The 26,035-nt window shown below is 42.7% G+C and overlaps 1 protein-coding gene across 9 annotated transcripts in view; it reads right to left on the bottom strand.

Moving 5' to 3' along the window:
* The window catches only part of rgs20 (regulator of G protein signaling 20), a 151,711-nt gene that overhangs the window by 60,576 nt on the left and 65,100 nt on the right, over nucleotides 1-26,035 (bottom strand). The window contains exons 1-2 of one of the 9 annotated variants that reach the window (XM_078398548.1): nucleotides 21,032-21,085; nucleotides 20,261-20,615 (exon numbers count right to left, since the gene is read on the bottom strand). The exons of 3 other annotated variants lie outside the window; for them this stretch is intronic. Coding sequence is in view for 1 of the 6 variants with exons in the window: in XM_078398547.1 (XP_078254673.1) it covers nucleotides 21,032-21,037 (6 nt within the window). In the remaining 5 variants the exon portion in view is untranslated. Of the gene's footprint in view, nucleotides 1-18,571; nucleotides 18,947-20,260; nucleotides 20,650-21,031; nucleotides 21,102-21,310; nucleotides 21,360-26,035 lie in introns of those variants that run through there. 5 more of the 9 variants (XM_078398552.1, XM_078398547.1, XM_078398549.1 and 2 more) reach the window with 5 other exon arrangements.

Below are 26,035 nucleotides of genomic sequence, written 5' to 3'. Positions count from 1 at the left end.
AGCTAGGTCGCTATTCCTTGGAGCCGATGAGACCGAGTGGAAATCTTGCAGTGTTGTATAAAATCTTGAGGGGCACAGATGGGGCAAATGCACACAGCTTTTTCCCAGGGTTGTGGAATGAAGATCAAGAGGGCATGGGTTTAAGATGAGAGTAGAACGATTTAATAGGAACCTGACAGGAACCTTTTTCACATGGAGGATGATGCATATATGGAAGGAGTTGCCAGAGGAAGTGGGTGAGGCAGTTACAGTAATAATATACAAGGGACATTTGGACAAATATATAGTTGGAAAAGTTTCAAGGGATGTGGGCCAAACACAGGTATATAGAGTCATAGAGTCTTAGAGTGGTACAATGTGGAAGCAGGCCCAATTTGCCCACACCGACCAACATGTCTCAGCTACACTAGTCCCACCTGCCTGCGCTTGGTCCATAATCCCTCCAAACCTGTCCTATCCATGTACCTGTCTAACTGTTTCTTAAACGTTGGGATAATCCCAGCCTCAACTACCACATCTGGCAGCTTGTTCCAAACACCCGCCACCCTTTGTGTGAATAAGTTACCCCTCAGATTCCTATTAAATCTTTTCCCCTTCACCTTGAACCCATGTCCTCTGGTCCGAGATTCCCCTACTCTGGACAAGAGACTCTGTGCATCTACCCGATCTATTCCTCTCATGATTTTGTACACCTCTAGAAGGGAATCTCGGGAATAAATCTCCAGGGAATAGAGACCCAACCTACTAAACCTCTCCCTATAGCTCACATCCTCTAATCCTGGCAACATCTTCGTAAAATATGGAACAGATGTAGATGGAGATCTTGGACAGAGTTGAGCAGAAGGGCCTTTGTCCATGCTGTATGACTCTTTAACTCTGACTTGAGATTTTAATTCATAAAAGTGGACAAGAAATAGTTATTTGAAGGTGAACTCATTGTCAATGAAGTGTGATGCATCCAAGAGACAATGAAGGTCTAAAATCAATATGTTCTTTTTTTTAAGTTCCCATTTCTGGATGCCCATGAATGTTCAAAGACATACAAGCAGGATGAAGCAAAAATAGCAGGAATGTGCTGACTAATATTGAGATCTCAACATCAAAGAAGACCTGAAGGTGTATAGAAAATGCAGTGGTGAAATTTAAAAAAAGAAATTAGGAAGAGAGAGCACAAAGAAATGTTGGCAAGTAAAAATGCAATAACACGAAGATGCTTTACAAATATATGAAGAGAAAAGGACTTAGAAAGGACAGAGTACATGACCTGAACAATCGAAAGACTGAGGCAGTAGCATCTGAATAAATACACCGCATCAGTCTTCCAAAGAAGGGGTGATAGATATATGCACTGACACTGAGGAAGAATGTAAAGTACTGAATATTATTCTGTGTGCCATTCCATCCATGAACCCCATGGTTCAGCACAGAGGAATCTTATAAAGAGCTGCCAAATTTCAAACTGTAACTGACTTTCATTGCATGGAGTTGCAGATTAGTTTTCAGCAGACGGCACAGCTGTTCATCTGCTTCTCTGTTCATTCAAATCTCAGGAAGACCAATGATTATCAGTACAAAAGTGAGAGGAGCAGAATTAGGCCATTCGGCCCATCAGGTCTACTCCACCATTCAATCATGGCTGATCTATCTTTCCCTCTTAACCCCATTCTTTTGCCTCCACCCCATAACCCACGACCACCCGTACTAATCAAGAATTTATCTATCTCTACCTTAAAAATATCCATTGATGTGGCCTCCACAGACTTCTGAAATTCTGAATTCCACAGATTCACCACCATCTGACCCTCTGACTTCTCGCGATGCTTGGAGTAAGGACAAACAAAATTCTGCTGTGTCTGATGAAGCTTGCACTTGACCTCCTAAATATGCCTTTTTTCATGCTGCAATACCTAACCCATGATTTACATGGCTGGGTTTCTTCTGAAATGCCAGTAAATGTGATTGATAGTTAGATTTTCTCCAAATCTAAAATACCATTGGGATATTTTGACACAGCTACCATTTGGAGAGAAAGGCCTCAATTAACAAAATGGTCTTTGACTTGAATCATAAACTCTGTTTATTTTCTAATGGGTGTGACTTGACATGCTGAATATTTCCAGTAATTTCTGTTTTTCTTTTGGACTTCTGGCATCTGCAGGGGTTTTTTTTGTTTTGTTTTTCAAGACCCCCACTAGATTTGTAATGGAGTTTTTATTATTTCAGTTACCAAATGTAGATTCACAGATTCCTTTTAGAAAGTACAGAGCAGCTGTTGGAACATCTAGCCTACTTGGCATTTCTCTTCTGGGCCCTGTTAATTTTGAATGGGGCACAGCTTTTCCAACATACAACATTAACATATGGAATTATGCCTTGGATTCAATACTCCAAATAACAGTAAATCATTTTTGTCATCTGCTCAAAAATAATCTCTAACAAGTTTGTAAGACTCATACCAATGCTAACTATCCCTAATAAATTCAGGCTATTCCAGAAATGAGTAAATCCTATCCCTAAGAATCATTGGCAATAATTTCTCCACCAGTTTCTAACCCTACCAGCTTCCTTACCAGCTGTCAGGCTCACCAGCTTACAATTTTAGACAATAGACAATAGGTGCAGGAGTAGGCCATTCAGCCCTTCGAGCCAGCACCACCATTCAATGTGATCATGGCTGATCATTCTCAATCAGTACCCCGTTCCTGCCTTCTCCCCATACCCGCTGACTCCGCGATCCTTAAGAGCTCTATCTAGCTCTCTCTTGAAAGCATTGTGAGAATTGGCCTCCACTGCCTTCTGAGGCAGAGAATTCCACAGATTTACAACTCTCTGACTGAAAAAGTTTTTCCTCTTCTCCATTCTAAATGGCCTACCCCTTATTTTTAAACTGTGGCCCCTGGTTCTGGACTTCCCCAACATTGGGAACATGTTTCCTGCCTCTAACGTGTCCAACCCTTTAATAATCTTATATGTTTCAATAAGATCCCCTCTCATCCTTCTAAATTCCAGTGTATACAAGCTTAGCTGCTCCAGTCTTTCAACATACGACAGTCCCGCCATTCCGGGAATTAACCTAGTAAACCTATGCTGCACGCCCTCAATAGCAAGAATATCCTTCCTCAAATTTGGAGACCAAAACTGCACACAGTACTCCAGGTGTGGTCTCACTAGGGCCCTGTACAACTGCAGAAGGACCCATTTGCTCCTATACTCAACTCCTCTTGTTATGAAGGCCAACATTCCATTGGCTTTCTTCACTGCCTGCTGTACCTGCATGCTTCCTTTCAGTGACTGATGCACTAGGACACCCAGATCTCGTTGTACGTCCCCTTTTCCTAACTTGACACCGTTCAGATAATACTCTGCCTTCCTATTCTTACCACCAAAGTGGATAACCTCACACTTATCCACATTAAACTGCATCTGCCATGCATCCGCCCGCTCATACAACCTGTCCAAGTCACCCTGCAACCTCACAGCATCTTCCTCACAGTTCACACTACCACCCAGCTTTGTATCATCTGCAAATTTGCTAATGTTACTTTTAATCCCTTCATCCAAGTCATTAATGTATATTGTGAATAGCTGCGGTCCCAGCACTGAGCCTTGCGGTACCCCACTAATCACTGCCTGCCATTCTGAAAGGGACCCATTTATCCCTACTCTTTGCTTTCTGTCTCCCAACCAATTTTCTATCCATGTCAGTACCCTACCCCCAATACCATGTGCTCTAATTTTGCCCACTAATCTCCTATGTGGGACCTTGTCGAAGGCTTTCTGAAAGTCAAGGTACACCACATCCACCGGCTCCCCCCCTATCCATTTTCCTAGTTACATCCTCAAAAAATTCCAGAAGATTAGTCAAGCATGATTTCCCCTTCGTAAATCCATGCTGACTCGGAACGATCCTGTTACTGCTATCCAAATGCTCCGCTATTTCGTCTTTTATAATTGACTCCAGCATCTTCCCCACCACCGATGTCAGACTAACTGGTCTATAATTTCCTGTTTTCTCTCTCCCTCTTTTCTTAAAAAGTAGGATAACATTAGCTACCCTCCAATCCACAGGAACTGATCCTGAATCTATAGAACATTGGAAAATTATCACCAATGCATCCATGATTTCTAGAGCCACCTCCTTAAGTACCCTGGGATGCAGACCATCAGGCCCTGGGGATTTATCAGCCTTCAGTCCCATCAGTCTACCCAACACCATTTCCTGCCTAATGTGAATTTCCTTCAGTTCCTCCATCACCCTAGGATCTCGGGCCACTCGAACACCTGGGAAATTGTTTGTATCTTCCTTAGTGAAGACAGATCCAAAGTACCGGTTCAACTCGTCTGCCATTTCCTTGTTCCCCATAATAAATTCCGCTGCTTCCGTCATCAAGGGACCCACATTTGCCTTAACTATTTTTTTCCTCTTCACATACCTAAAGAAGCTTATACTATCCTCCTTTATATTATTGGCTGGCTTACCTTCGTACCTCATCTTTTCTCCCCGTATTGTTGCTCTTTAAAAGAGTCCCAATCCTCTGTCTTCCCGCTCTTCTTTGCTATGTTATACTTCTCTTTTATTTTTATGCTGTCCTTGACTTTCCTTGTCAGCCACGGCTGCCTCTTACTCCCCTTAGAATCTTTCCTCCTCTTTGGGATGATTTTCTGCTCTGTCCCTCTTGCAATTCTTAAATAAAGGAACACCAATGACCATTCTCCAGTTCTCCTGAGGCCTCACCTGTGGCCAAGACAGATGCAGAGGCCCAGCAATCTCCTCTTTTGCTTCTTTGAATAATCTGTGTTAGATCCCATCAGGCCCTCAGGACATTCATTTTAGTTTTCTCTAAAGACTCAACACCTCCTCTTTGATATCATGATGTACTAGAATATCAGCATGCTCTCCCTGATCTTGCTATCTTCCATGTCCTTCTCCTTCCTGAAGGGCATTCCACATCTATGTAGAATTCTGATTTATATTTCAATAAATTGATAACTGAGGATCATAGCTGATCTTAAGATTCAGTAAAACTACTTCCTATAAATTGACTTCTCAAAGAATGCTCATCTCATTACAATGCTACTTTTCTTTGATTCTCAAGAGTATTTTTATGCTAAGGAAAGCTTTATATTCTGCTAAACGTTACTTCACTCAGGTAAATTATTATTGATTATTTTTTTCGTATAAAATATTACAGTATGCCCACAGGCCCATTAAGTAATACTAAATGAAAAGCCTTTGCCAAGAAGTTTGGCAGCAGAGCAATTGTTTAAATATAATACACTGAGAAGTATAAAAGAGTCCCTGCTGTACTGGCAATTGATGCCTGCAGTATAAGTACCACTTTATTATAAGTAGTTACTTTTTACCCCACTAAATTTGTATTTTATAGTTACCTTCACAAAACATCTAATTTTGCAAAAAGATACTAACTGAAACTGAATTCTGTTGGATTTATTCTTTGGTCTGCAATTGAGTGAACAGTTTTTTAATTAGTGACATAAGCATAATATCAAGCGCAATTATAATAGAGACTGTGTTTCTTACTGAAATAATTATATACAATGTATTTCATCAGAAGAGTCGCTGTGTAAAATAAATGGCCCTGTGACAGTCAAGACAAGTTTGGCTAACACAGTTGAATCAGAACATTATGGTCCTGTTACTCATGAATGAATGGGAGGGTGTGATAGAGTTGGGTGAGAGTGGAGCAAGAAATCTTGAGGATGAGGAGATCCCAATAAATTTCATGGCAGGACTTGATTATGGGTATGTTATTCTGTTTGCTGCCTGGCAACAGAAGATGATGGAAAATGAACAGAAGGAGGCCACAGTGAGAACAGTTGGGAAAGATCAGAGGTTAAGGGTGGGGGAGGGGGGGTTGTCACTTGAATCAGGAGAGGGGTAGGGATAGACGGGATGACTTTGAATTGTAGCGGAGATGATTATCAGGAGACTTGGGTTTGGAGATTGGAGAGAGGTGGGATCATCAAACCATTAAGCTTGAAGGTTGAAAGTGGCAACAAATTACAGGACAGGAGGTCTGGAAACTGGGATTAGAAGATGGGGATAAGGACAGAAAAGCGTGGTTCTGATCATCATAATAATCCAAGGTCAGGCAAGAACATTCCTGTTCCTCCTGGCCCTCCAGAAGAGAACTTCTGCAGTCAGTTTAGTTTAGTCTTTAGTTTAGTTTAGTTTATTGTCACGCGTACCGAGGTACAGTGAAAAGCTTTTTTTTCGTGCTGACCAATCAACAAAAAGACAATACATGATTACAATCGATTCATTTACAGTGTATTGATCCATGATAAGGGAATAAGATTTAGTACAATGTAAAGCCAGTAAAGTTCAATCAAGGATAGTCTGAGGGCCATCAAAGAGGTAGATAGCAGTTCAGGATTGCTCTCTGGTTGTGGTAGGTGATTCAGCTGCCAGATTACAGCAGGGACGAAACTTTCCCCGAATCTGATGGTGTGCATTTTCACACTTCTATACCTTTTGCCTAATAGGGGAAGGGAGAAGAGGGAGTGGCCAGGGTGTGACTTGTCCTCTTCCACTTAATCCCAGCTCTGTGTTTCTCAAGCCCAACATTCAAGTCCATTTAAATTAAAATCAGGCTCCCAAGTGTACTGAGGGATCTGAAGAAGAAATAATGATTAAAATATGACAATATATCCTCTCCATGGCAGGAACCCCATTCCACCCTGTTCAACCTATCATCTTCTGCAGGGCAACCAAGGAGGGACAATAAATAATGGAAATAATAAAAGTAATCCTAAACTTGTATAATCCTGTGCACAGAATACAAAGAAGTCATTATTCTTCAACAGCAAGGCACAATGTTTCAAATAAATAACACTTCCTTCAACCCACTGATGTATATTCATTGAGATTATGGAACATTACAGCGAATGCAGCGCCGGAGACTCAGGTTCGATCCTGACTACGGGTGCTGCACTGTAAGGAGTTTGTACGTTCTCCCTGTGACCTGCGTGGGTTTTCTCCGAGATCTTCAGTTTCCTCCCACACTCCAAAGACGTACAGGTATGTAGGTTAATTGGCTGGGTAAATGTAAAAATTGGCCCTAGTGGGTGTAGGATGGTGTTAATGTACGGGGATTGCTGGGCGGCACGGACTTGGTGGGCCGAAAAGGCCTGTTTCCGGCTGTATATATATGATATGATGATATGATAACTCTTCACCGGGATTGTTTACTGATGTTTGCAGCCATTGAAGAAACAAGCATTTTTTCCCCACTCGCCACCAAATACCAGGAATGAATGGCTGCTCGTATGCCTGCTACATACATTATAAATGTGTCCTTGCAATAAAATTATAGCATTTGCTCTTTATGCAGTGCAACAATAATCATTCAGAAGTCGCAGGTTATCCTCAAACAGTGGAATGCTGACAGATAATATCATCTGCTAAAAGGCAAAAAAAAAAATGACACAAGTAAAAGAAAAAGTTACTGTTGTGTGAAAATAGAAATGAACAAATTCTCATGAAAGGCAATTAATTTTACTGAGCTCTTTATAATGACCAGCTTAATCTCAGCAGGTTTGGCAAATATTATGAGCAACATTGTTCTGGATAATCCAGTATCTAATGGACTATCACCTATTAAAAACACTTGTACAGGTATATGGTGAGATAAGGCAGAATGGGAAGAGTCTGAAAATTTGGTCCTACATGTTTTGTTAGAGTAGTTCTTCTTTCACAGGATATTAACTACAAGCCCAGAACTCAAACCTATTGACAGAAAGAGGGGCCCCAATGAGAAACCTTATTTTAGTAGGGAATTTACAATGAATATAGTTATTCAATTAGAATTAACAAACAAAAAATAATTTATACAACATTCCCTGTTATAGTTCAATAATTTATTTTAGTTTAGTTTATTGTCACGTGTAAGGTGAAAAGCTTTTGTTGCGTGCTAACCCTGTAAGATGCTGATTACTGATTGAAAACTTTCCTGCTTCCTGCTACTATTCAATATAACCGTAATAATAAAAAGTGCATTCCTGTTTCTATTTCGGAAATTATAATATTATATCAACTACCTTTTTAAAGGATAAATAAAACTGGCTCTGCATCCAGCTAATGTCAGGAATCTGACAGAATTCTCTCCACATGCCTGGTAAGCTTTGCCCAACAACACTCAAGACACTCGGCACAAACCAGGACAAATCAGTTGCCCCCACAACATCGATTCCCTCCACCTATGGCACTCCATGGCCGCAGTGGGTGGAGCAGTTACAATAACATAGCAGTTATTTGCCTTTGCTATTCTCAAATTCATCAGGATAAGGGCAAGATACTTCCGACTACCTCCAGATTCCTCCAAGTGACACATCATCCCAATTTGGAAATAGATGTTGCCATTCCGTCATCATCACTGAATCTAAATCTTGGATCTCCATGCCCAATGGTATTGTGAACATACTTTCACCAAAAGGGCTGCAGGAATTCCAGGAGATAACTCGCCACCATCAACTCAATGATTATTAGACCAGCACAATAAAAGCTGGCCACACCACCTACGTCATCATACCAAAAATGAATGAATTTAAAAAAGCATAATGTCACATTATCCAACAAAATGATTTAGTTGTACATGTTTAAAGTAGACGACAGCCCCGGCTTAAAGTGGGCGACAATTAAGAAAACCAAAGGTAGATTAACAGAGAAAAGCTTGGGACAAACTTCATAGCTTTGTGCCCTGTTAGATTCTTTCCCAAAATGTCTACTTTTTAACACTGGAAATCCAATTTACATCCAACACAACTTATCCTTCTAATACCAGAGACCAGAACTATGACTTTCCCCTGCATCACCATAAATAGTCTCATTGCTTTTATCCACATGCTGCTGCATTTTGAAACTCACACCATGATTATGATCTGGCCACGAAGATGTTATCTTCTGGAGATATAATCCTCTGTGCGTGCTTTACTCACTACTGTCTTATACCTCTTTGGACATATGAGCAAACGTTGCCAGGTTTCTTTCCATTTTCATGTTTAATTTTCCCTTTTGGAATTTTCAATCATGAGCTTGGATGCAGAGCCATCTGGATGGCCAACCTGTACACCTACCTACCTTTCTTTCCTTTCCCTTAATATTTTCTATAAGAGAAATTTACCAATCACAAAATTAAAATGAAGAATTGGACACAATTGCTATCTTTGCATGTGGAATTGAAGTGGCACATCACAGAAGCCTGGTTCTAATTTGTGGACTATTACATGTCATCTTATGTCTGCTAACCAACATGAAAAAACATTGGTGGCTAATATTGTTCCTCTATTTAAGAAGGGCTGCAAGGAAAAGCCTGGGAACTATAGACCAGTGAGCCTCACATCTTAGGACACGGGGGTTCCCCTCTTCCATTATAGATGGGGCTCTCACTCGGGTCTCCTCAATATTCCGCAGCTCCGTTCTTGCTCCTCTCACCCTATTTGTAACAAGGACAGAGTCCCCCTTGACCTCACCTTCCACCCCATCAGCCATTGCATACAAGAAATTAACCTCCAACATTTCCGCCACCTCCAACGGGATACCTCCACTGGCCACATCTTCCCATCTCCACCCCTTTCTGCTTTCCGCCGAGACCGTTCCCTCCGAAACTCCCTAGTCCACTCATCCCTTCCCACCCAAACCATCCCTTCCCCAGGTACTTTCCCCTGCAACCACAGGAGATACAACACCTGTCCCTTTACCTCCCCCCTCGACTCCATCCAAGGACCCAAACAGTCTTTCCAGGTGAGGCAGAGGTTCATCTGCAGGTCCTCCAACCTCATCTATTGTATCCGCTGTTCCAGATGTCAACTTCTTTACATCGGCAAGACCAAGCGCAGGCTCGGTGATCATTTCGCTGAACACCTCCACTCAGTCCGTCGTGACCAACCTGATCTCCTGGTGGCTCAGCACTTCAACTCCCCCTCCCATTCCCAATCTGACCTTTCTGTCCTGGGCCTTCTCCATTATCAGAGTGAGGTCCAGCGCAAATTGGAGGAACAGCATCTCATATTTCGCATGGGCAGTTTACACCCCAGTAGTTGAACATTGACTTCTCCCTCTTCAGGTAGTCCCTGCTTCCCCTCTCTATCCCCTCCCCTTCCCAGTTTTCCAACTAGTCTTCCTGTCTCTGACTACATCCTATCTTTGTCCCACCCCCTCCCCTGACATTAGTCCGAGGAAGGGTCTTGACCCGAAACGTCACCCATTCCTTCTCTCCTGAGATGCTGCCTGACCCGCTGAATTACTCCAGCATTGTGTGTCTACCTTCGATTTAAACCAGCATCTGCAGCTATTTTCCTAAGCCTCACATCTGTGGTAGGTGAGTTACTGGAGAGGATTCTGAGCGATAAGATATACATTTGGATCGACTAAGGCTGATTAGGGATAATCAATGTGGTTTTTGAGAGGAAGGCCATTGGCCCCAAGGGTTAATTGAACCCTTATCATTCTGTCTGGGGCCAAAATATCTTTCTCAAGGTGTTGTATCCAGAGCTGCTCAAAGTCTCTAGATGAGGTCGGAGAAGCACTTAACTCCCTCTTTTATTCCAGAGCACTAGACATAAAAACTTCTATTCCGATTGACTTTATGATTATTTTCTCTGCATACTAGTGGTATTTTAAAGCCATAAGTAGACCCTTAGGACTCTCTTCACCTCCATTGCTTCATGCTTTTCACCATTTAGAAAGTAGAAAATAGAACATAGAGCAGAAGATCACAGGAAATGATCTTTTTGGCAGATAGCCTCATTGAATTTAATTAATCTAATCTATTAATATTGCTTTGTAATTTTACACTTTCATGTACATGCTAACAATGGCACCTTTCTTGGTGTCAAAAGTTAATTTAAGAACGTGGCTCCTTTTTTGTCATCCAAGTCATTAGTAAATGGAGTAAACGGCTGAGGTTCCTAAACAGATCTTTGTCGCATGCTATCACACAGCACTTACTGCTAATTAGTGTACTCACAATTAATGTCGCTATTTTCTATTTCCTGCAGCTCAGACAAATTTTCAGAAGTCAATAATTTATCTTCATCTCCTTTTGTCTTAAGTTCGCAATACAGGTCTATTATTGGAAACGTTATTCTCTCAACCCAGTTCACTCTGCATCCACGAGCAACTATTTTCTGACACCTTTACTTTTCCCAGTTGTTCAGTCGTGGCTCATTTTTGTTTGCCACTGGCAATTTGTAAAATAATTGTTTGTATGTATTTCAATCAAGACCATTTGCATTGCCTAAGAATATTATATCATGTACGTTCAGTGATCAATTTAAATGCTTATTTTTCCAAAAATGTATTGCCTTTCTGATAACTGGTTAGCATGCAACAAAGGCTTTTCACTGTACTTTTTCACTTTTCACTTTAGACTGACAATTACATATATTTCAATATTCACGAATGGATTAACACATGACAATAAACTAAACTAAACTAAATTAAATCAGTTGAACAAACCTTACTTTGTTGAAAGTCAAATTCGCTGCCCATTTTTCTGGTCATTGACTTTCCACTCTACAGATGCTGTCAAAGTTGCTAAGTATATATGTCTTTATTTATGACTATCAATGAATGTACTTTCCTATAGTTATTTTCTAATGTTGTTTTGAATTATTGATTCCATTGAATTTCTATTGACTGAGGTCGAGGCAATTTATTAGACAAAACCTCCAAGCTCCAAGATTTTCCTCTTCATAGAATCATAATATTTCTCAAATGTTTCACAAGTTTTATAGACAATAGACAATAGGTGCAGGAGTAGGCCATCCGGCCCTTTGAGCCAGCACCACCATTAAAATGTGATCATGGCTGATCATTCTCAATCAGTACCCCGTTCCTGCCTTCTCCCCATACCCCCTGACTCCACGATCCTTAAGAGCTCTGTCCAGCTCTCTCTTGAAAGTATTCAGAGAATTGGCCTCCACTGCCTTCTGAGGCAGAATTCCACAGATTTACAACTCTCTGACTGAAAAAGTTTTTCCTCATCTCCATTCTAAATGGCCTACCCCATATTCTTAAACTGTGGCCCCTGGTTCTGGACCCCAACATTGGGTACATGTTTCCTGCCTCTAACGTGTCTAACCCCTTAATAATCTTATATGTTTCAATAAGATCCCCTCTCCTCCTTCTAAATTCCAGTGTATACAAGCCTAGTCGCTCCAGTCTTTCAACATACGACAGTCCCGCCATTCTGGGAATTTTCTTTTCTGGCAGCCTACTGAGCTCACTTGCAACCTGATTTGGCAAATTGCTGTTTGTTGTTGGATAGGACTGAACATTTAAATAAAATTATAAATTGCTGGAAATCCTCAACAGGTCTCTCAGAAGAGAGAACCAGGGTTAATATTTTCTCATTTATGATTTTACATGGAAACAGGCCAATGTTAGAAATGAAAATTCTAAAGTTGTGGAGGAGGGGGGGGGGGGGGGGGGGGGGGGGAAGAGAACTAAGTAAAGGTCTACGATAGGATGGACTACAGGAGAGATTGTGATAAATGTGATGGTGATAGCAGTTGAAAGGAGGAGGTAAAGGCTGGTTCATGACAAAATCTACATCTGAAGGAATTAGTAAACTAAAGGAGACAAACAAAATCTAAAGTTGAAGAGTGGAGAGTAATAATACTGATTGCTGGAAACATGATGTACAAGAGGCATGAAGTGCATTCTAACATTCAGTAATAGAATAGTGGCGATATGCTTGATTTTTTATCATTTCAATTTCAATTATGTTTCCAATTTAAGGTAAGACAGCCTGAGATCTACTCGGGTGCGCATCCATTTCTCCCAGTATCCCATCCCCTTTCCCCTCCCATCTATATCCCTTCATCTGGCTTCACATTTCACCCCTTCTCTCCTTATCTTACACTCTTTTATTCCTTTTTGACTCTAGCCTTTGTCTACCCATTTGCCAATGAACCCCCCTCTCACCTATATCCACCTATCACTTGCCAGCTTTGTCCCATCCCCATCTTGTTGCCAGCTTTCCCCTCCTTTTTGCAATCAGTCTGAAGAAGGAACCCAACCCCAAACGTCACCTGTCCATGTCCACGTCCTCTGGAGATGTTGCCTGATCCGCTGAGTTACTCCGGCACTTAGTGGTGCTTTTTTGTAAACTAGCATCTGCAGTTCTTTGTGTGTCTTTTTATAATCGTGGAAGTGGCGATAAAACAGAAAATGCGCGGAATCAATCTTGGAGAAATGAGTGAGGCACCTTCATGATTTAAAAAGTTTATGGAATATGAAACTTTTGTGAGTGCTGTAAGCACTTGAATTTATTTTTCAACATGCAATTGTTTAGATAATGATTTACACTGGAATAAGATGCTTCTCAAAATTCTTCTACAAGGATCGGCCATACAGGGCAACAGAAAACAGCTTGAAAGATCAAGCAGCCAATTTTCCTTCCACTAGTCATTTCTTTTCTGCTGTTTGTTGTATTTCATTTGAAGGTAGTTCAATGAAAGAAATGGATTTTAAATGCCATTAGCAAGAGGAACTGCGCAAGAATCCATTTCTGCACCATGCAATTTACTTCACTGAGATAAAAAGAAACTGCAATGTATTTTCTGTCTAAATTTATTGGCAAGATAATGGGAAAATAATGAACCAGATTCACTCAAAATATGAATAGCACATTACTGCAAAACAAACTGAATTATGATCTGCCTAGACATTAGAATATTTTCCTGACAATTAAATATGTTTCAATATTCACATGAATGGATTAAAACATTTCATCATAATTATCAAGACAAATAACTTTGCTTCCAATCTTCTGAACTGATCCATGCTTTGAATATAAATATTCAGCCTTTCTGCTGGGGCTTCAAAATTTTCCCCACAAACCTCCTATTTTTGGTCAAGATTTGCATCTTGATATTTGATATTCGCCTGCGTATGTTCAAAGATTTCTAACCAATTTGTGTGCGTTAACCTTCTTCTAGGCCTTTTCTATAATCCATTCTTATCCTTGCCACCTCTATGAAATGTGGGGATTCTCGAGGATTCATTGATGTCTCCATGATTCAGAGTCTCACCATCACCATCTCAGAGTTTCACTATTCCCTCAATGCGGCCAGAAGTTGCTCAGTTTACTGAGCAACATTATTTCAATGAGCCATTGGAAGAGTGAAAATTCAAACCATCATACCATTAGCATATATGCAGTCCACAATGCTTTACCATTAAGTATGATGCTAAGAAAAGAAAATATTTTCCTATAACTGGTTATATCCTTTAAACTGTTATGTCAGATCCTGAATAATTTAGCCATTTTGCCTCTTTCTACATTGGGATAATTTCCCAAGTGCACATAACTCTAAGCCTTCCAAAACCAACTGTAGAGTCAGAAGTTTGATCGGCATTTCTACCCTGCCATGCCTTTGTTAGCAGCAGCTCTAATTCCGGACTCTGGCCTTTCATGTCATATCCCTCTTGTATAACTCTCCTATTATCTTTACATCTCAAAAATCTTGTCCCACTTCCATAGAATTGAGAATCCTCCTTCCACCTTTCATGCTTTTGCTCCAGTTTCCCTCGAAGTATCCCCAATTTCCCTTCCATGATGCATTCTTTAAATATCCCTTCAGTATATTTCATTTGAAAGCTTTCCGCTATCATATCCAATAAAGCTGACAGCTTTTCCTCCCTGCAGCAGCAAGTTAGTCCTTTTATCCTCACTACCGCTGAAAGTGATCATTTAATTTTATTTGTAGTGTAAGATGTGCATAGCTGAATACGCAGCTATCGAATAATTGAGTTAAAGATTGTTATAGTCTATAATCAATATTACAGAATGTCAGTAATTTATCTTTTGGTCCTTTGATTTCCAATTCCACTGCAATTTCTGCATCTCAGTATGTTTGCAGCAGGTAGGCAAGACCAGTAAATGCCAACTTAATATTAAATATATACAAAGTAATATCCAGTCTGCTGTAGCAGAAAACATAATAATCATGCAGCCATTATACATATATCATTCTTCACCTATCAATCGAATAGGCTTTCGAGAGAATCAAATGACTGCAAATGTTGGAAATGTGAAAATAATAACCGAAAATGATGGAAACACTTAGCAAGTCAGGTAGCCCCCGTGGAAAAACAAGTTAACATTTCAAGTCAAAGTCCCTTCATTGATCTAAAGTATTAACTGTTCCTTTTTCCACAGATGCTGCCTGATCTGAGTTTTTCCAGCCATTTGTGCCTTGCTAGCAGATATATCTTATGAAAGTCAATTTGTCCATTCTTACATTTGGTTATTCTTATCTTTTCATCCATCTGAGGCTCAACACCATTGAACTGGTTATGCGAAATTGAACCCCTTTCGTGTTCTGCTAACAAAGACCAATGAGCCAGAGACTTCTGAAAATGAAATAGGCAAAAGAAAAGGTGCTTGCTGGTGTGAAGATGCCATTCATCTTCATCAGTCACACCTTTAAAATTAATAATATATTTCATTCAAATTTATAAATATAACCTCAAATGGGTCAAGTACGATTTATTATTTGTTCGGTTTTGATCATAGGAACACTTTTGTAGCCGACAGGACAAGAATATATTATAAAATTTGTAGTATATTAATTACATAACCCCCATCTCCCCTGACATATTAGCTGTATTTGACTGCTTTAGCAATGAAGTAGTAAATGGGCAAGTTTAAATGCAAGCTCATTACTGAAATTGTTATTCAATTATAATTTCAAAATTACAACTTAGTCATTTTATTTTATCCATGTCTGGCGTTAATTAAAAGAAAATATTTTCCACTTGAATGGAGGAATTATAGGCTGCACTGCATTATTTTACTGACATGTACAATAGTCTCTTCCCTGGTGTCAGTAAGTCGTTCTGATGGCAACCCAGAGCAAACCCACTTTTCACCTGATCGGACTAAATATTTTGATTCACTGATAGAGTGGCAATATTACTATATTTGAGAAGTGAATAATATTACCGGTGTAGCAGAGCACGAAGTAAGCTCGATTTGGAATTTGTACATGGCGTCGGTCATAATTGCTGTTCTTTGCGTTTTAACGCTGTCAGATAAAAATGATAACGGGACGGTCCCATCATGTTTCGATGTCCTAAGGTGGGGATCAGGGGCGCAGTTTTTTTTTCAAGCTAAAGAGACACTGCTAACCCCTCCAGACCACAGACTCGTGTCAGTTATAAATAAACACGACCACAGCCTTCCAATCCACGGGAAGTCGCCCCCCTGGTATCTCAGCCCCGGTCACTTCTTTCATGGAATGTGACCTTCGCTCTGCACACAATCCCCAGTTTACTTTGTGTAGGAACGAACTGCAGGTGCTGGTTTAAATCGAAGGTAGACACAAAATGCTGGAGTAACTCAGAGGGTCAGGCAGCATCTCTGGAGAGATGGAATGGGTGACGTTTCGGGTCGAGACTGAAGAAGGGTCTCGACCCGAGTCTGAAGAAGGGTCTCGACCCGAAACGGCACCCATTCCTTCTCTCCAGAGATGATGCCTGACAAGCTGAGTTACTCCAGCATTTCGTGTTTACCCCCAGTTTACTTTGATGGGATGAAAACAGAAGCCACTACTACATCCGACGCCTATGTCTATGTTAGACCATGTTATCCCATCACTCGGTTCAAAATGTCCCAGATGTGCACAATGTACACATAACCACGTTACAGTGGGGTGTCCAAAAGCGAGCACGAGGATCCCCTGCCCTCGCCCCGGCACCGCCGCCTTAAATCTCAGGGATCTTTCCCACAATTGAAGTTACAGCTTGGGTGGGTGCAGATTACCCTGAAGAATTAAGCGCGGCGACCATGCGGATAAATAAGTTACGTTGTTCCTGAAATGATGGATTTCACATTTCTACCAGGTACTGGATGGAAACATAGAAAATAGGTGCAGGAGTAGGCCATTCGGCCCATGGCTGATCCTGCTTTCTCCCCATACCCCTTGATTCCGTTAGCCCTGAGAGCTAAAGCTAACTCTCTCTTGAATACCTCGCCAATCGAAGGGGATTGGATGCCTGTGTGGAAATGTGCAAGTGCAAATTGGGAATTTGGAAATTGGCACTCAAATTGGGACGCTTGGAATGCTTAATATTGTAGCAAGAGAGGAGGGGGGGGGAAGAATTGAGATGATGTGACCACGTGAATCCGCGCCTAGATCTGAAGAAACTGCGCCGAGGGATTTTTTAAAATAAAGGATAACTGCTCTGACCATACAAGAGGGAGAGGTTACTGGCATGCCTTGTCCACTGGGTGAAAGGGAGCTTCGCTCCAGTCCAACAACAGATACCGTGTAGGAACATCAGATACTGGTTTACACCAAAGATAGACACAAAATGCTGGAGTACCTCAGCGCGACAGGCAGCATCTCTGGAGAGAAGGACACCATATCTCCAGAGATGCTGCCTGTCCTGCTGAGTTACTCCAGCATGTTGTGTCTAACAACAGAAACCGGCCTGGGTGGCTGCAATATTGGTGGGTTGAGACGACATTCGTTAATAAGCATCAGGACCACATTCAGTGAGGCCGGGGATAATATCTCACTGGAGGCATCATGCAGTGTGGAGCTCCATGCTACAAACTATACCACACTGATGCCCGGGGTCTGGAAACCCACAAGGAGGAGGGACTGGCAGAAGAGCAGAGGAAAAGCGCAGCACAGCACAGTTAGTGCGCAGTTCCTCCCCTGTGCATCCCGGGTATGAGTTTGAAGGCGGCGGAGACGCTGCCCCATCGCCTCCTGTATTGGGCTGGGCTGCGCTGAGCTGGGCTGTGCTGACTTGGGCTGGGCTGGGATGTGCTGTGCTGGGCTCTGCTGGGCAGAACTGGGCAAGGTTGGGCTTAGCTGAGCTGGGCAGTGCTGTGCGGTGCTGGGAAGAGCGGTGCTGACTTGTGCTGGGTAGAACTGGGCATGGCTGTACTGTGCTGGACGAGGCTGGGCTGGGCTAGGATTGCCCTCGGCTGGGCAGTGCTGTACTGTGCTGGACTAGGCTGGGCTGGGCTGAGCTGGGCTGGGCAGTACTGTACTGTACTGGGCTGTACTGAGCTGTGCGATGCTGGGCTATGATTGCCCTAGGCTGGGCAGTGCTGTACTGTGCTGGACTAGGCAGTGCTGTACTGTGCTGGACTAGGCAGTGCTGTACTGTGCTGGACTAGGCAGTACTGTACTGTACTGTATTGGGCTGGGCTGTACTGGGCTGGGCTGGGCTGTGCTGTACTGGGCCGAGCTGGGCTGGGCAGTACTGTACTGTACTGGGCTGGGCTAGGATTGCCCTCGGCTGGGCAGTCCTGTACTGTGCTGGACTAGGCTGGGCTGGGCAGTATTGTACTGTACTGGGCTGGGCTGTACTGAGCTGTGCGATGCTGGGCTAGGATTGCCCTCGGCTGGGCAGTCCTGTACTGTGCTAGTCCAGGCTGGGATGGGCTGAGCTGGGGGCAGGGGGAACCCGTAGCGGGATTCCGTGCGGTCCCCACCCTCTCCTCTCCTCCTCGCTCACACACTCGCCCGTACACAGGCTGCAGTGTGGGAGGGCAGGGTACAGTGTGGAGGGAGCGGTACTCACGGTGCCTGCAGCCTCGCCGCCGCTTTCCCCTGTATCCTGCCGGCTACCAGCGCCTGAGCATGCATGCGGCCGGCCGGCCGGCCACAACTACAACACTGGGATTTTACAGTATTGGTTCAAACTCCTATCTCCATATTTCGTGTTTTCTCCCCTCCTTCTCGCTGCTGTCAAAATAAAAGCGAGTGTTCCCGTTTCAAGGTTGCATCTTGTTGCCATACAAGTCGGGATGTTTCTGCAAAGCCGAGGCGGCTCTCTTTAAACACAGCCATCGAGTCGGGAAGAAAATGGCAATGAACCGTGAATGGCACTGAGCCCGGAGCAACGAAGCTCTAACTGCACTCGGAGATAGATCCTCACAGCAGCGGGCTGCCGGCACTCAGTCTGTGCAGAGCTCAGCCCCGCTGTCTGCATCACATCTCGGGGATGTCAGTGTTAGAGTTGGACATTTGTGACCCGAGGGATACGTGGGAACTTGAAACAGCGATTTCCATCCCTATTGCCAAGTGAAATCAACTTTCCGCACTCGCAAAAAATAAGCATCGAATCACAAAGTCTGTGTTTGGAAATGACGAAGGATCTTGTTTATTATGAAACGATTTTTTTGTCCACATTTAAACAGCTGTTTAATTATGGGAAGAATGGGATTTAATTATGAAGATTTATATTTAATATAAACCAGCAAACATCCCAAACCTATCCCGCCGTTTGTGTGGCGAGGAGCCATTCTGTTGTCGCGGTTTGTTTCATGTTGTTTCATCCCTCCACCCCTCCACCCCTCCACCCCCCCCCCCCAAAAACCCCCAACAAAATAACAGCTTCCCTGCCATTTTCTCCGGATATCTCCGCAGCGTTACACAAAACAGAGCAGGCGTCTGCTGTGTGCCTTTTACTGCAGGATTTTTAATTTGATGACAGCTTTTCACTCGTTTGCCAAATCGAAACTGAGAAATCACAACCACCCGAGCAGAAATCAGGGAGCTCACAATGTAACCGGCTACACAGGCAGGCAGGCAGGCAGGCAAGTGGTCCAGGCAACCGGGAGAGAAGGTGAGCGAGCACCTAGCAACCATAAAATGGACGGTGCCAGTGAATCAGAGCACCGTTGCCAGTAATAATGCACATAAAATGATCGCATATTCACTCAGGCAACAAACAAAAAACCCAAACACAAATAACACTTATGTTTCTTGAGTTGGCCGAGTTAGGACCCCCTGACGTTCCAGCGATACAGCTCCACAGAGATACAGGACCCGGACATACAGTACACTGGCCCGCTGCCTTTTGTGTCAGTCTGTTGATGCAGATTATTATCAATTTAAACAACATCGAGAGAAAAATAAATAAATATATATATATATATATATATATATATATGCACAATCCCTGGGATAAAGTTCAGACCCTGCGAGTTACAATCCCAAATAGAACACCAAACAAACATCAAATCAGATGGCCCGTCAAGTCTAATCATTGTATGGACCATCAGATGTAAATAAATAGTATAAGAAAATAACTGCAGATGCTGGTACAATATATCGATTTATTCATAAAATGCTGGAGTAAATAAATCACTGGCTGGTCTTCTATTGTTGGTTGCAGTTTAAAATTTAAAAAAAATCAAAATAAATGGAAGTTCAAACAAGAAACGATGATGAGAGTAGTCCAGAAATGAAGAGACTCAGTACTCACCACCGGTTTGATATCCTATCACTAGGCGAAAGCGCTCAGCACATGAATTCGCTTTAAGCTCACGGGTTTTTCTTTACGTTCACTCGTCGGTTTCAATGGACACGGGGTACCACTCCCGGAAGGCACCTTTCCCTTTTTCTTTTTGTGAAAGACAATATTTTTAGTGTGGGGATGGCACAGGATAAAGGTCAGAGCATCCGGCAATACTGCGTCGTTGGGGGAAATGGGACGAGAGCGAACGTTATTCTTATTGCTCGCCAGTTCGCCATATCCAGAGAAAGCTGTTCCTCTTACCTCCCCTCATTCTCCAGCAGAATCGCCCAGCAAAGTACAAACCCAAGGAGCCCTTCCGTATCTGCAGAATGAACACACATAACCAATTCGAGCCCCAGCTATATGTCAATATTGCAACAGCTGGGCGATCAATCAATAATAATTTACCAACATTATATTTTAAATACACTCGATCTAAAACCGCAGTGTGGAAATGAACGGTGCATTGTTCGCGAAGACAACGAGGGTACATTTTTACATTAATTTTTTTAATAAATCAGTTAGCTGGGGGTTGAACGGATTGAAGTTCCCAGTGACCAATGGCCGGCGGCTCCAGCTGAGGAATCGCTGTTTGTTTGGACTCAGAAATCTCACATCAAGAAATATGGGGACTAGGTGTTGCCGAGCCGTTGCTTGGCAGTGCTATTTGATCCCTGGTCGTTATTAATACTGAGTGGAACCAGTAGTATTGGGTAAAAGATAAAATAGCTGCCTCACCGACATCTCGCTCTGTTCTCAACAAAAACGCTTGATCCGTTCAAACCATCAAAGTATCACTGTAGCTTTCCAGGGCTTATTCTTTGATTAGAACGTGCAAAGGGGTTTTCTACCGGGCGTTAACAATTGAGACACACACAAATGTGCGATACAGTGCAACATGTTCATATACGCTTTTCCTCCCCCCCCCCTCCCACTTCACCAGTCAAGTAATTCTCTTCCTATGTAAAACAAAATACGTTTGCCGGAAATCTGAAATTAAAAAAGTAAATTCCATACTCAGCATATCGGATAGCATCCGTCGAAAGAGAAAAAGAGTTTCTCCCCTCACCCTCCTAGAATGCATTTTTTAATGCTGTTTCTCCCCATCAGATACTTGTTCTACTCGAGTCATGGAGTCACAGAGTGACACAGTGTGGAAACAGGCCCAACTTGCCCACACCTGCCAACATGTCCCAGTTACACTAATCCCACCTGCCCGCGTTTCGCCCGTATCCCTCCAAACCTGTCCTGTCCATGTACCTATTTCTTAAACTAGTCCCTGCCTCAACTACCTCCTCTGGCAGCTTGTTCCAAACCCCCAACACCCTTTGTGTGAAAAAGTTATCCTTCAGATTCCTATTAAATCTTTTCCTCTTCACCTTAAACCTCTGTTCCCTGGTCCTTGATTCACCTACTCTGGGCAAGTGACTGCATCTGCCTGATCTATTCCTCTCATTGTCACAGTCTGTCCTGTTCACTCACCTGCCAGCAGCGCCCACCACATTAACCCAACTCTCCTCACCTGTTTACTCACCTGCTCCAGATCACCAATCAAGCCAGCATATAAACCCTTCCTGCACACACACTCTTTGCCAGATTGTTCTTAGCCCTCATGCAAGACTCTCCAGCGTTCTCTCTTGGACTGATTTCCCATTGCTGACCCTGCCTGCTCCCGACCTTCATGCCTCGTCATAGCCCTGGTGAACGCCTCAGTCTTCTGTCCCCGACCATGAGCAGGTAGAAATAAAGCTCATTCTAAAACTACTTCCTTGGTTCCATGTGCTGCATTTGGGTCTACCTGCAGTCCGTCACACTCATGATTTTATACACCTCTATGAAATCACCCCTCATCCTCCTGCATGGCAGGGACTAGAGACCCAGCCTACTCAACCTCTCCCTGTAGCACAGACCCTCTAGTCCTGGCAGCATCCTCATAAATCTTCTCTGTACCCTAAGTATTTCCAGATTTTCTGTTTTAATTTCTCTTTCTGTAGCACGTTGCAGGTCTATTACAATCTAATAGGACCAATTCTTCAGCATCTTAATGCGTCCATAAGCAAAGCATATCCAGGTATTAATCGCTTAGATAATTTTAAGTCTGACTCCCCTCCCCCCCCCTCTCTCCCCAAATCTTTTCACTACCCCGATCCTTTCCACTCGTCACTTTAATTTCATGTTTCATGCATTGTGCGTTTTAGGACTGTTGGCAGATCAATTTATCTCCTGGGATAAATAAAGTTTTATCGTATCGTATCATATCATATCGTAAGCTACCTTATATGTGCAAAACACAAAATGCTGGATCAAATCAGCGGGTCAGGCACAAATGGACAGACGATGTTTCAAGTCATGACCTTTCTTGAGACTGATTGATTTGAAGAAGGGTCCCAACCTGAAATGTCATTAGTCCATTCCCTGGAAAGATGCTGCCTGACCTGCTGAGTTCCTCCAACTACGGGTGCTGCACTGTAAGGAGTTTGTACGTTCTCCCCGTGACCTGCGTGGGTTTTCTCCGAGATCTTCGGTTTCCTCCCACACTCCAAAGGCGTACAGGTATGTAGGTTAATTGGCTGGGTAAATGTAAAAATTGTCCCTAGTGGGTGTAGGATAGTGTTAATGTACGGGGATCGCTGGGCGGCACGGACTTGGTGGGCCGAAAAGGCCTGTTTCCGGCTGTATATATATGATATGATATGATATGATAATATTTTGTGTTTTGGTTAAGATTCCAACGCATGCAGTTTTTTTGTGTCTCAACGTTTAATGTTCATTCTCTTGTTTCTACTTAGCCTTACTTTTTTTAAAGTAAATCTAACTTGGATCATACATATGTTCCTTCAACTGGCTATTCTTCCAGTTGAGTTTTGGATAGTAAATATTTGTGAAATAAAAGACATATTTGCAGAACAGGAAGTTGGGAAATCATTAAAATCAATTCACAAAAACCCTAACCCTATTTAAAAAAAAATTGCATTCTAGGAGGGTGATAATCTTCTCTGCAGCAGAGGCATGTTCATGAAATTTGCTGTAAGTGATGATATACTTTAGGTCATGGCCACATTTAAGGTAATTGAGTCTTACAACACAAAAACGGCGGCACAGTGGTGCAGCAGTAGAGTTGCTGCCTTAGAGTTGGGATCAAACCCAGCGCCAGAGACCCGAGTTCAATCCCAACTACGGTTGCTATCTGTACAGAGTTTGTACATTCTTCCCGTGACCGCGTGAGGTTCCTCCATGATTTTCGGTTTCCTCCCACGCTCCAAATGCATACAGGTTTGTAAGTTAATTGGCTTGATGTACTCGTAAATTGTCCCGAGTGTGTGTAGGATAGTGTTAATGCGCGGGGATCACTGGTCGGTGCAGACTCGGTGGGCTGAAGGGCCTATTACCGCGCTGTATCGCTAAACTAAAGGAAACTAAAAAAAGAACAGGCCCTTCGGCCTGCCATGTCTGCACTTGTCATCGTACTAATCCTACTTTATCTCTGTACATGACCATGAAATCCCCGCAGATTCTATCACTCACTGATAGAAATTAACAGTCACAAATTAACCTACAGTTAATTTCCCACACGTCACTGGGAAGTGGTAGGTAAATAGAGCACCTGTCAGAAACCCACATGATCACTGGAGGAGTTGCAATCTCCGCACAAATAGCGCTGCAGATTAGGATTGACCCAAAATATGCAGAGCTGCAGAGGTTCACAGGCATGGAATGAGGAATTCGAAGCAAGGATAGGAAAATAAACATTTTATGGAGTTGGACGAATCTCTACTTTTACATTTCCTTGCATTCAGCAAAGAGAATCATGTAGAAACAAAGAACTGCAGATGCCGGTTTACAAAAACACGCTCAAAGTGCTGGAGTAACTCAATGGATCAGGCAGCATCCCTGGAGAACATGGATAGGGGATATTTCAGGTGGTGATTGTAGCGGCAGGGAAGAAAGCCAAAAGCGAGGAGGGACAGGACAAAGTGTGGCAGGTAATAGGTGAACACAGGCAAGGAGGGAGGGAGGGGGGGATATTGATAGGCACATGGTTGGACAAAGGCCAGAGATGAAAAAAAGTGTTAGACAAAAGGATCGAAGAATTGTGAATTGTGAAGCCAGAGGAGAGAGGAATTTCAATGGAGGGAGGAGGGAAAAATAGGTGCAAGTTTAGGTGAGGCACAGATCAATTCTGTTTATTTTATTATGCTGTGCTAGACACAGGCATTGCGGCACATATTACATTCGATGCTCGTGAATTGTCAAGCATAATTTATCACTACTTTTTCTAGAAAAACAATTTTTACCACGTTATGGCTAACATAAGCGGAAAAGCACAATTCTGAAAGGGATGTAAGAAAGAAAGATCTGGGGATATGTATATCTAGTTTTGTGAAAGTGGCAGGCCCATTAGTGAATGCAGGTTAAAAAGGATGCTCGGCCTCATACATAATGGCACACGGCACAGGGAGAACAAAACCTTGATGAACTTTTGTAAAACAATGGTTCAGTTACACATGTAATATTCCACCCATCTAGTTCAGTTTAGTTTAGCGATACAGAGCGGAAATAGGCCCTTCGGCCCACTGAGTCCACGCCGACCAGCGATCCCCGCACATTAACACCATCCTACACACACTAGGAACAATTTACATTTTTATACCAAGCCAATTAACCTACACATCTGTACGTCTTTGGAGTGTGGGAAGAAACCGAAGATCTCGGAGAAAACCCTCGTGATCACGGGGAGAACGTACAAACTCTGTACAGCCAGCACCCGCCACTATTCTTTAGGAAAGATTTGAAGACTTTGGAGGGGGTGTAGAGGAGATTTTCCAACATTATTCCAGTCATGTGAAAAGATTGAAGCTGCTCAGATTGTTTTCCTTGGATCAAAAAAGGCTGTGAGGGGGATCTGATGGAGAAATTTGAAATCAAGAAAAATAGCAAGAAGTTAATACAAATGGCAAAAGGATCAAGCTGCACAAGACATAGAATTAATCTGAATACAAAAGAACCAAAAATGACAAGAGGTGATGGGTTAACACCTGGAATATATGGCTTGGATGGTAGTGAAGGCAGATTCGATTGTAGCATTTGAAAAGGGTTGAGTATGTAACTGAAGGGGAAATAAAATAGGTCTATGGGGAGAGGGCAGCGGAAATGGAACAACTGGCTTGCTCCCATGTACAGCTGCTACAGTCACAATGAGCCAAACTGTTTCCTTCCACACTGAAACAATTCTGTGATTCTAAAGTTAATGCCCCTGCAGCCCTACTGGTCTCATGATAAGAATGTTCTGTACACATAATGCTCCGTGTAAGAATGCTCCGTGCTTTTATTCCCTCAGTATTCATCTTGTGTGTTATCCTCTATCCTGGAAACTGCAGTTGAATACAAGATTCCTCCGCAACGGTCATTATAAACTCATTTTGAGATTATCCCCCATCATTTGCTCATACTGAGAAAGTCAAAGGTTGGGTTTCAACATTATCACAGCAAGTCCCATTATTGTCCTAGGCTGCTGTCAGACAACTCTTCAGTTGCACAGATACGTTGGCGTGACCACAATTTATGTTGATTAGTTTAGAGATTAGTTTACAGATACAGAATGGAAACAGGCTCTCTGCACCACTGAGTCCGCACTGACCAGCGATCCCCATACACTAGCACTATCCTATACACTAGGTATAGAAGTTGGGAGGTCACATTGCAGATGTATAAGACTTTGGTGAGGCTGCATTTAGAGTATTG

Source organism: Rhinoraja longicauda, chromosome 4, assembly GCF_053455715.1.
Source record: "Rhinoraja longicauda isolate Sanriku21f chromosome 4, sRhiLon1.1, whole genome shotgun sequence".
Lineage (NCBI taxonomy): Eukaryota > Metazoa > Chordata > Chondrichthyes > Rajiformes > Arhynchobatidae > Rhinoraja > Rhinoraja longicauda.
The sequence above is the reverse complement of the archived record's forward strand: the minus strand, read 5'-3'. Positions and strand labels throughout refer to the sequence as shown.